This window comes from Acanthisitta chloris, unplaced genomic scaffold, assembly GCF_000695815.1.
Source record: "Acanthisitta chloris isolate BGI_N310 unplaced genomic scaffold, ASM69581v1 scaffold5875, whole genome shotgun sequence".
NCBI classification, from domain to species: Eukaryota; Metazoa; Chordata; class Aves; order Passeriformes; family Acanthisittidae; genus Acanthisitta; species Acanthisitta chloris.
The window spans coordinates 53772-66264 of NW_008673046.1; the positions used below are offsets into that span (position 1 = coordinate 53772).

At 39.1% G+C, this 12493-nt stretch overlaps 1 protein-coding gene across 1 annotated transcript in view; it reads right to left on the reverse strand.

Annotated features, from left to right (window-relative positions):
- The window catches only part of MIPOL1 (mirror-image polydactyly 1), a 150400-nt gene that overhangs the window by 39368 nt on the left and 98539 nt on the right, over positions 1–12493 (reverse strand). Inside the window, exon 10 of the mRNA XM_009074745.1 lies at positions 6994–7088. Within this exon, the coding sequence (XP_009072993.1) occupies positions 6994–7088 (95 nt within the window). The remainder of the gene's footprint in view (positions 1–6993; positions 7089–12493) is intronic.

Below are 12493 nucleotides of genomic sequence, written 5' to 3' on the forward strand. Positions count from 1 at the left end.
ACACAGTTCCCAAACCCTGAACTTTTATCTCCTGTAACACTAACAAGAGCTGTGATTGCACAAGCAATAAAGAAACAAAAGGAAAGAAGACATAGGGGCTGACTAGTGGGAAAATGTTTATGAGACTACAGAGTGAGAAAGACCCACCAACCTAAAATCCCAATTCTTTTGGGGCTGCAGCAGCCCACTGGAAAGTGGCTAGATAACAAAGGAAAAGCATGAACACACAGATTCTAAATCCCAGGTCCAAATTACCAGGGTGTTGGCTCCCCTCACCCCACAGACTGACTACAAATTCACAGAAACCTCCGCGGATTGCTGATGGAAGGTGTGGTCTTAACCAATCTGATTTAAAAGACAGCAGTTTCCCCCAAGAATTTGTACTAATTTCAGCACTCAGATCAATAAACAAACAGGAAGGAAGCATACACATTAAAAAAGCAACCAAACTACAAACAAGAGCTAAATCTTCATCCCTTGCAAGTCCGAATCTCTCACAGAAACCAGTGGGACTTCTTATGTAGAGAATGGACTAAGAAATATATTTTGGATAGTACCTGGTTTTTTAAATAACTTTTTTCATTATTTATAACAATGAGAGAAACAAAAATCTTAGTGTTCTCTTACAAACCCATTATTTTCCATATGCTTGGCCGTATCAAATTGGAGCAGGTTAGGTTTCTTCAAAAGAAGATATATCACACTCCCTCACACTGCATAATAGAGCCAAGTGCCTCATCTCTCTGGTATAAAAGAGTAACTCTTATCTGCTTGGAAGCGGGAAATTTAATTAGCTCAAGATCTATGTTCAATGTCAGGTGTCTGAAACTCTTGGATAAAATAGAAGTCACTGCTGCAAGGACAGAGAATACTTAAAACACAACTGCTGTCTTCTCCACGATCTCCCCAAAATTGCTCTGCAAAAACAACAGTAGGGTTTACAGTGATATCATTATCTGGTCATTCTTCTTAATGACTGTAATTATACCACATTAAGTCTAAAGCACCTAGTACTGCAACAACGACAGTGACTGTCAGAATAGAAGAGAGCAGACAGGATGAAAAGAGCAGGAAAATGAGTCAACGGCCATAACTGAAATAGTGAGATAAAAACCAGGCATAAAAAGACCAGTTCTCTGAGGCAAACTGCAGAGACAGGTGCTCAAGGTAGCCTGCTATTGCTTTAGAGGAAGGACTGAGATCACCACTCCGCACTAGTGGCTGCAGCTTCACTAATACCACTCTAAATGGATTCCAGTTCATTTGGGCTGGGAAACTGGATGTTAGAGCAGCCTGATCTTCTGATACATGTTGTGTCCCCCTGAGAGAAACCTGGACTGAGAGCACTCTGAAAAAGACTGAGAGATGGCAGAACAAACAGGTTGAAATGTTTGAGTAGGGGTCAGTCAGAGTACAGGAGACTGAATATTTAGGCAGTTTTATTCTGACTTGTTACTACAGTGGCTGTGAACCACACAGAATACAAGGAGAGAATGAATATTTACTTGTTAGGCAGAAATAATTTGCAGTTTTTAACAGACTTTTAAACTGGACTGAGACCAACAGTCTAACAGCAAAAATTACACCATTCTATATCCATGCACAGAGCCCATGAAGCATGGTTGAAACAGTACCACCTTAGTATCACATTTCATAATACTAGTCATGAAACAGTCATGAAACACACAACTGTATTCAAAGCTTGAATAGAAAACAGCCTTTTTATCCAGGACTGCAAATAATGCCTTACAAAATATCTTTCTTCATCTATTTCTCCTGTTATAGGGTGATTTAGTTCTGTAATTAAAATGAAAATTGAGTTTGCCTCTGTGCCTATAAGTGTTTCATTTGATGAAGTAAAAAAAACCCCTTGATTTTCTACTCTTTCACATCTATTGCTTTCAGTCTTTAAAAAGATGAACCTCCACATCATTTTACAAGAGACTTTGTGGGAAAAACATATGGACCTTCATAAAAAAAATTGTTATTTAGACTATATGCTTGTGTCACTTAAACATGAATTCCAATTTAATTAAAGTACAAGAAGCATTGAAACTTGTAGATTTAAATGCTGTTAAATATCTTCAACACTTTAAGACTTATAAAAGTGACAGAACTGGTTAAGGAGCAAGAAAACTGTTTGTATTGCTGACAGAGAAGCTACCCATAGTAAGTCAAAGTCTGAATGCAAAAATATTTATTTCAGATCATTGTACTTACTAGCACAAGGGGCCTCACTGAAGTTATTCTTCTAATTCATTGTTGAAAACCATCACATAATTGTAAAATAAGCCATCGTTTTCTGTGCTGGCTGTAACTTATAGATTCCAATTACTCTGCAACACTGTACTGGTTAGGACTGGGATAGACTCAATTTTCTTCATAGCAGCTACTGTAAGGCTACATTTTGGATTTGTGCTGAAAAAATGTCAATAATATATGGATGTTTTAGTCATCGGTGAGCAGTGTTTACACAGAGTCAAGGCCTTTTCTGCTTCTCACCCCACCCCACCAGTGAGTAGGCTGGGGGTGCACAAGAAGGTGGGAAGGGACACAGCCAGGACAGCTGACCCCAACTTTCCACAGGGATATCCCAAACCATGTGGCATCATGCTCATCATATAAATGTAGGGGAAGAAGGAAAGTGATTATAAAACTGGACAGATTACTTAACTGAAAAATAAGCAAATAAAAAACTTGTGATGACATTCAAACAACAGAGCTATGTGATAAAGAGGTAGTGGGATTAACATTCCCATACACTTCAAAACTGATTATTTGGACATAGCCTTCTTTGGGCACTGAGGATCTATGATTTGCATTAATCCCTATCTTGAAGACCACTGTATCGAAACAATTATATTAGTAAGCTAGCAACTCTACACTGTTCCTAACTGCTATGCAAATTTCATTTCTGATAGGCATTTTTGAGTTAGTACCCAGAAAACACAATTTTCCTTTTGAGACATGACACAGAAATAACACAAGAAGAACAAACAGAAGCAGAGAACCGGCCAAACTTTATTCAGAGCCAACTTCTCCCTTCTGTATGTGAACTAGATTCTTCCTCCTTTTCTTTTTCTCCCTTTTACCTTCCCTTTCCTTTTTAAAGAAGACAAATTGTTCTGGAATGCACTTTCTCTTCAGAAAATTAAGAGTGAAATCAATGTTCCATCATTAATTTCCCAAAAGCACATTTTAATTTTCGTTTGGAACTTTCATGCTTTCCACAAAACTCCAGTTTCAGCTAGGATTCACTTTTCACTTAATCTGAAAAGAAGGATGCTTTATAACTTAGACTTCTTTCACAGATGGAGGAAAACAACAAGAATGTTTTCAAACAGCAGACGCTACCAGATCACAGAACTGTCGAATGATCAGATTGGAAGTGACCACTGTCAGTCTCTAGTCCAACCAACCTTCCTCTCAAAGTGATATCAACTATAAGATCAGACCAGGTTATTCATGACTTGATAAAGTCAGGCACTGGTAATCTTCAAGGATGGAGATGGCTAAACGTCTCTGGCAACCTGTTCCAATGAGGGACAGCCCTCATGGTGGAAAGGTTTTCCCTTATAACTTGTCTGAAACTCTTTTGTTTCAATTCAAGTCTGTTGTCTCTCACCGTGCTGTCATGTGTCACTGTGAAGGGCCCATCCTTCTTGACAACCTCCTCACATACTCTGCCAAGCAGCTGTTAGGTCTCCTTGGAGCCACCAGAGAAAGAAATATTTTTTCTTTCCCAGGCTGTACAAGACCAGTACCCTCAGTGTCTCTTTACAGTGCAAATTTTATGGCTTCCTGACCATACTGGTAGCTCTCTGTCAAACTCACTCCAATTTACAGATGTATTACTTTTACTGGGCACCCAAAGCTGGATGCATTATTCTAGGTACCAGGAATCTTTCTCTTGGAGGAAAAAACCAAGATCTTTTTTTTTCCCCTGAATGTCTTCACTTCCTCCCCTCCCTAGAGCATGCCTGTGTACACACGTTCACACACACAGATATTCTGGTCCTAAATACCTCTTCCTTGATTTTGTATAATAAGATGATACCTGTGTTGTTCTGGATTATACTAAAATTAGTGAAAGGCAGACTGGTATAAAACCACATATTTTAATGTTACTGTTTACACATGTATGCATTCAAAAATTGTTAATATATGCACATAGTCATTACTTTTGTGATCAAATCCCTAAACTGTGGTCATTTGTTAAGGTATTGCTTTAGGTATCCCTTGCACCCTTTAATGTTAGCCTCTAGTTTTACTTTGTTTTTCTTAAATTTGCTCCTCCTGTGTTAAAGGATGATGTAGAGATCTCAGTTAAAACAAGGAAAATAGAATAAAGTATGAGCAAATGCTTTTTCTAAGACCAGGGAAGACCTAAGAGCAGGAGGAGAAGAAGCCACCAAATGGAGCCAAGATTCTCAAGCTGCTGTAATGCTGGCACCACCAGTATGACAGAAGGTGCGAGAGACTGGCAAAGGCATGAGAGAACAGTAGGTGAAGAGAATGTGCACCCTGCATTGTCTCGTTGCAGCTCTACAGTTCAGATGAGGAGTGGAGCATATGCAGAAGCCTTTATTTTGCTCACTGGGGATCTCTGAAGTCCAGAAGAGAAATAACTTCAGGGAAATGGAGATTTGAACAGCAAATCATGTAGCTAACTCACTTGGATCAAAACACCAAACTTCCATCTCAGTCCAAAACAGACTGTCTGAAAACCACTCCCAGTGCTTATTCTAGATTACCATAGTATGGCAAGCACTAGAAGGAAATAAAAATAACCCAGCAGACATCTACAGAAATGTCCCTTAATTAGCTTCCACATACAAAACAGAGTGCCAATTTTCTCTCATTTGGAATGGCCTGGAAAATGCACCCTCTACCTTGTTATTTATGATTACTGTGGCCATCCCACTCTTGGCCTGATACAGTCCCCAGAGCTCTATGCACGTGTAAGATATATTTTTTCTGTCTCATTTGGCATGTGTTCAAAGGACTGCCACACTGTTGGATGACAGAAGCTGCAGATGTTCACGTAATGTAAGGGAAAGTGTAACCAAAACATTTAGAAGTTCATAAGAATCCTTATAATGGCGCAATTAATTTCTAACCAAGGCAAAAGATAGGCCTGAGACATCAAATGTTGCTACTTAAGCATTTATAGGAGTCCTTCTTCTTGCCTTTTACACCCCTCACCAGGTGGCCTTTGGCTTGACAAGTCACATCTCTGTATGCTCAGACAGTGTCTCGATACAGAGAGGATGAAGAGTCTCCAACCTTGAAGATATTTAAAACCCATCTGGACATGGTCCTGGGCAACCGCTCTCAGTGGCCTTGTTGAGCAGAGGGTTGGACAAGATGACCTCCAGAGGTCCCTGCCAACCTCAGTTAGTCACTCTGTAGGTCCATTTCAGAATGCGTTAGCCTCTAGAACAGTGAGGTAGGAGATAAAACCTTCCACTTTAGATGTTATAACCTGTATAATTTAGCAGCGATATAATAGTTCTTGCCCCAGGTGATAATCAGGCGAGCGTTTCCACACCTTATAACTAGATCTTGCAAATGCCAACATCCAAATTAAAGTGACATTTTGACTGTTCAAATTAAGAGCCATAAATTAATAACATGGTACATTCCAATGCTGTAAATGCAGTAAATTGCAGGTGCTGCTTACTATACTTGTTAAACATTATATGTTGCTTCAAACTTGATAGGCTATGCCAAAAATAAAGCTCAAAAGTCAATGAAAAATCTCCTACAATGTGCAGAAACAAACACAAGCCAACTCTTAATTTCTGAAAGATCAATACAACAATTGCATTTGAGTTTTTAAATTATTCTACAAAACCCATTTAAGTGTGTAATAAGGGCACTATAATAAATTCTTTCTAGCTTGATAAATCATAGCATAATTTGTGCACACACTAAATGCTGACCAAATTCATTAAAAGCAATAATCACAAATTGCTTGGGGTTTCTATTCACTATTAACAGGCTTTAAATAAATGCCTATGAGATTTAGGAACACAACTTGTTTTTGAAACTTCCCTCCAAGGTTTTAATAAACTTAATGAGAAGGGGAAACTCGAAAAACCTCTAGAAACCCAAGTATTTTTCACTTGTGAATGCTGAAACACTGAAAACACACACAGTTTTGCTACTGCAAATGCTTCTTAGTCATAACTAACTAGTCCTCTTTATTTCCAATGAACATAGTATTCACACTACATTTATTATTTACCTCTGCAGCCCACATCCCTCATCCCAGACATTCAGCTTTCAGATTCACAATTTTCTGCTGTGTTGATGCCAATTCTCCTGCCTTTAACCTGCTGGCAGCTCTGTATCCCCTCTCACACAGGAGGTCAGGATGAAATGAGAGCTGTAACCCAACATCACTCCATAAAACAACCTAACTCCTTCACTGGACCACACAGAGCTTTTCCTTAGGGACTAAACCCCACTGATCCATGCAAATGTTCAGCGCAGCCCACCTAAATTAATGAGAGAATGGCTATTGCTCTCATTCTACTACTACAGAACATAAAACATACATATATTGGAGCTGAAGAAGAAAACAGTAGTTCAGAATTACAGATTTTAGCATTTTAAAATCTGTGTTAAGTTAGATATGCACAAACAGTCAGGGTAGAAACAAGCACTTATGTAAACTGGTTCTTTTGTCCATGTGTTTGTAAGTGATTGCATTGCCATAACACAGCTTTTCAGTGTGAGAATCAACTATCAGCAACTTTTTCCTTCCTTTAGAAGAAACTAATAGAAAATTTAGGCTATAAGAAAGGGACTTCTATTTCAAAGGGATGGTTGGTGAGCAGTAAAGCAGAAATCAGGCTTTGATTCATTAATGTATTCACACTTTTCCAACAAATACCTATTTGATAAGGCCATTTCCTCACTCAGTCAGACACACTACAGAAAATTTCCCCATGAGTCACTCATTCATATTAGAATCGATCATTTTACCTGTAATAAACATGCAACGCCTGGATTTCTTCTTCTAGTTTTTTTGACTGTTGAAGAGCAGCCTCTTTTTCTTGTCGCAAGGCTATCAATTCTGCCTGTGAAATGATAAACAAGTAGTAAACAATTTCTCCATATTGCTTTGAAATCATAACAGTCTGTGCATTCATTTCAGCCATATTTTATTAATTACACATATAGAGTGATACTGTCATGTAATAGTGTCTCGTGGTTTAACTCCAGCCTGCAACTAATTACCATGCAGCCACTTGCTCACTGCTCCTTCCCCACCACTGATGGCAAAGAAAATCAGGAAAGGAAAAAAACCTGAATGTGCTGATTGAGATAAGAACAGTTTATAACTGAAACAAAGTAAAAAAGAATAATAATGATACTAATACTAATAATTGTAATAAAAAGGATACAGACAGTGGGATATAAGCACAGAGAAAGACAAATGATGCATAATACACCTGCTCACCACCCACAGACCAATGCCAAGTCTCCCCCTGAGACATGCTCACACCCCCCTTCCCTTCTTGGTAACTCCCCTGAGTTTATATACTGGGCATGATGTTCTGTGGTACAGAATATCCCTTTGGCCAATTTGATCAGCTGTCCTGACCATGCTCCCTCTCAGCTTATTGCATACCTCCTCACTGGCAGAGCATGAGACACTGAAAAGTCCTTCACTTGGGATAAACACCATTTAGCAACATCTAAAGCATCAGTGTTTAGATGTTACCAACGTTATTCCCCTAGTGAATCCAAAACAGAGTACTGTACCAGCTACCAGGAAGAAAATGAGCTCTATTCCAGTTGAAACCAGGACACACTGCCTATTTAATTCTTGTGAAAAATTCTTTCTTGTTCTAGCATTAGAATTGTTTCTAGGTTTTTTCCACCCGGCAGTATGATGTTTTGAATGGCTTTTCTCATGTATATGGTAAAGTTTTTGAACAGCTGAGGTTAGAACTCTTCAGTTCAGCCAAATGGTTACCAGTAAACGTATTTTGTATTGACATATATGTGTACCTATAGTGCAAAACAGCACATAGAGTGTGAAGCAAGGCACTCAGCCATGAATTACCAATGAATGACTCTTGGTCTTCATGTAGCTCCCTGGCTGTTAAGCACAGCTCCTATGGTGGGAGCCTCTGGCTGATGTTAGCAGCAGAAGAGTTGCTGGATAACCAGGACCTTGAGCAGTGGCAGGTGATGAGCCAGCATGGGCTTCACAGATTGGCACTGACAGCATGTGCTGGGATCTGGGTGCATTCTCACCCAGGATCTGGTTTAGAGTGGAGAGAGGGAATCCCCGTGCAACCACTGTCATCTCCCTACCGGATGTTCCCCCTCCCATTGCTGATTCACACTGAACTGTGAAGGGCCTGTTACTCATGACCGTTATCGAAATTGCAGCATGTGCCTTGCAAGCCAGGAAGGCAGCTAGCCCCAACAGGCCTTATGGGTTAAAGAGAGGGTTGGAGAAATAAGTACTCATGCATATTTAATATGGGTGTATAGCTTAATCACCATTACTTTAACAATGTCCAGTTTCAATAGCACTACAGAACTCCCTTGAGGGCCCAGGTACCATATAAATTATCTTTAAATCAGTGGATGATTTATTGTTGTAACAACAAATAATATCAGGCCTGCACAGCAATTCCTTGACACATTAGCCTGAATATTGGGCTGTTTTCCAATGTTTTTAATTCATGGTATAAGTTATTAATTGTACAAATCATAGAGCCCTAAACCAAGAGTCACATGTGTGAGAAATGCCGACTGTGGATTCTGCCAACTCTTCAGGACAGTGTTGTGGAAAAGTTTCTTGGTAAATTAAAGACCTGTTACATGAGCTACAAACCCATGAAGGGAAATGCACATAGTACAGACTCTAACTGCCAAACTCACTGTATAATCATGCACAACTCTGTCTGTATGCCTGAAAATCTCTCTCCTAAAACACAGCTCCCACTTGCTTCTGTTTCCTGTTTGTCTATCAAGACTGTAAGCCTTCAAGGCAGGTGTTTTACTGTTTACTGTCAACTCCCAGTCATCTATGGGCAATTTATTCTGCTGGTTGATTAATCATGTCCTGGATACATGGCTGATTCCTGGCAAATTTTATTGAACTCTGCATTGCATAAATGCAGCTACACAAGCAGTCTCTGAACCATGCTGCTTGGTGGGTCACGTTGTACCCAGGGTTTTGCATTGCCCAGGTACAGGACCCACTGCTGTAATTGCTTCTGTAACAGACATGAATCAAATTTTAACAGGAAGTTACCTGGAGAATAAAACCAAACTTTTTTACTATATGGAGGGGTTCCTTGAGCTTTAAAAGCACAAAGTGCTAATGTTTAACCTCTGAGTGACAGTGGTTTTGAGCTTCTGATACTGAAAACAATGTACTGGATGCTGGCAAGCCTTAAGTCCTGTCACCAAGAGGTTAAAATCCTCTGCAGGTGAGCCTCTTGCCTGGTGCTGCTTGCTGCCTTGCAAGCAGAACTCACAGAATACAAGATGTTAGCCAAACCAAGCTATTTTCTGTAATTATACTGTTCTGTAGGTGAAACAACATTCTTAAAAATTGGAAAACACGCTTGAACCAAAGTAGGTGGTTTGTTCTAGAGGCCAATAATTAACATCCTTGCCAATTTTCAGTGTACTGTGAAGTGTGATTGAAATGGTAGACTGGAAGGAAATGTTTGCAGCTGACACACCTACTCATGGAGAGATTAACGGCTAGTCTCTTTGGAGAACTATCATAAAAAATACTCCTAATGTTCCACTTGCCTTTCAGGACAAAAGTCAGAGGCACTAGAGTCTGAATACTCTTATTTATGTCAGTTTTTCAGCAGAGAAAACTGCACTGATTTGACAGGGTTTGCATCTGGGCTTGCACCAGCAAAAATAACAGCAGAATCAGGTACTTTGGATTTAAAAAAAACCCCAACAACTACAAAAAGTGAAGGGAAGAAAAACAGACGTGTTAACTTCCTCAGTAACATGTAGTGAAGTCAGTATTAGGAAGCTTCATGAGACTAACAGAAATTCAAGCACAAGAGTCTCTGTGCACAGCATGCAGCCATGTGACAAAACAACCCATTGTTCACAGGCCTGAAGAGTGGTAAACACAAATAAATTACTCAAATATCCTCCCAAAAGAGAGATGTCTTCCTTCACTAGAAGGAAAGCAAAACAGTGCCCTTTACAAAGTTAAATTGCTAACTAAAATAATGGTGTCTGCACTACTGTAAAACATTTGGAAGGCTCCAATAACGTATATTGAAATCCATCCATAGTGCACATGGCAAAAATCCTGCATGAGCTCACCTCTAGTAATAACAACAGTTGCTTGGGAATTTTTTAACAAAATATTGTTCCTCTGGAGAAATGTCAAGCTATGGAAATCAGAACTTTTCACAGAAATTGATCTATTTTGATTAAATATTTTTGGAAGGCAGGGTAAAGAAGAAGCAACAAGCTGAAAAATAATTACACCCAGGTACCTCTGTCAGAGGTTTTCCCTAGAGATGTCACTTTAGAGGTGAAGTCGCTCACCCTTTAGTATAGCTGTCACCCATAGAGACGTTCCTGTTTAACCCTGACAGGGTATTCTGATCACTTGGATATGGTCTCTTTCTCAACATTTTGTTTTGCCTACAAGTTTCTACATTTTCATATTTGGTTTAACGTGGATAGATACTTTCCCCTTCTCTGTCCCCTACTCCACTTTCTTGCAAAAGAGAATTCTTGTTTCTTTACTCTCCCATTTTAGCAGTTACTTGGTGAAAATACAAATTTTCCAATTAAATCTAAAATCTAATTGCTACCTATCACACCGAAAATAGCAGATCTCGACTAAAGAAAGTTTCAGTACTGATCCTTTTGCTGTTCCTTTTGTTTCAAAACATTTAAAGGAACAGTGTTATGTATTTTCTTAAGACAAAATCTGGAAAACTACAAGACTTAAGCAAAGGAAAACAGAGGGTAAAACTAGTTTTTATCTTCTCATAATTCCCCTATGGCAAACATAAGCACACTCAAGTCTAAACTAAATTGAAAGAGGTAAGAACACACAGCATCCTATGCGGTCAGGTTCCCTTTGGGTGAGAGATGGCTTTTATAATGCTTTTCAACAACCAATGAAAGGGAAAAAAAACATTCAATGAACTTGTCTAATAAAGCTTCATAGCTTTATTTTTTCACTGACTTATTTTCTCATGCATTTATAGACAGCATATATATTCTCACTTATATATGTTTATAATGCATGTATCTTTTTCCTTCTGTAAATAGGCTAAACAAACAAGCTTTTCAGTTACCTCTCAGTAACTAGGCACTCCATTCTTCTGATCAATTCAAAATCCCTCTCTCATCACTACTCTGTAGCAGTAGGCCCTAATGCAGGTGGACACATCTTACGTGATACATTCTTGCACCCTTTTCACTCACAACCAACCTCCAGTATCTGCCTGATCTCCTGCACACTGTTATTATCCAGCTGACAGTGGAAACTCTCACTCATCCTGAAATGGTAATACCTTACACATGGCACTATTGAATTCCACCCCACTGCTTTTATTTTTCCAGTACTTCAGGCCATTCTAACCTTTCTGCAAGACAGCTTGAACTTACTTTGTATTAACAGTATCTCCACGTCTTATTAATTAACATCTCCCGGCTTTGCATCATCAAGCAATTTTATTGGTACACTGCTGCTCTTCATGCCAAAAGTTCTCAATGGCAGCATTGAAGAAAACTGGTTCAGCACCAGTTGGTAAGAAATTGGAGAGAAATTCCACTAGTGAAATCCTTGGACCTTAACATTTCTCCTTTCAAAGCTGTTTGCTGTTGCCTTCCTGCTCAATAGTTCCTTATTGCCTTTGACTAATCCCTCATCTCCTTCATGGGTACATGACATTTTGCAGACAGATATGAGCTAAATGTGCCCATCCTTCCAAACAAGAGACGTCAGGTGAACCCAGTTAACAGCAAGTGGCATTTCCCCACATTAAGCTTGTGCCTGCTTGTAAAATAACAATACACACATTCCTCACTGTAATTAATAGTTTTCCATATGGCACAATGTACAATCTTATGTGGCAGCTTATACTTAAAAAGTTTCCTTGTTTAAATAACCAGTTATGGTACCAAAGAAGAATTCTTGTATGATCTTACTTACTAATTCCCTGTCATATTACACTGTACACAGCCTCACAGGTTTTCTTGAAGAACTTTACTATCACTCCTACAATTTCAGGTACTAGCTCTTTCAGAATTGGGGATGGAAACTATCCATTATCCCAATCTGAGCACAATAATCTATTGCACAGCTATGATGTACTCTATTTGCATACATTCACTTTTCTCAACCCTTGTCCTCATAGTTGGCATCATAGTTGCCCAATGTTGAGAGAAAAAAAAATTAAAATCACACACTTTCAGACCTAATCCGGATTATCATTGACCTCCATGCCATTCTCAGACC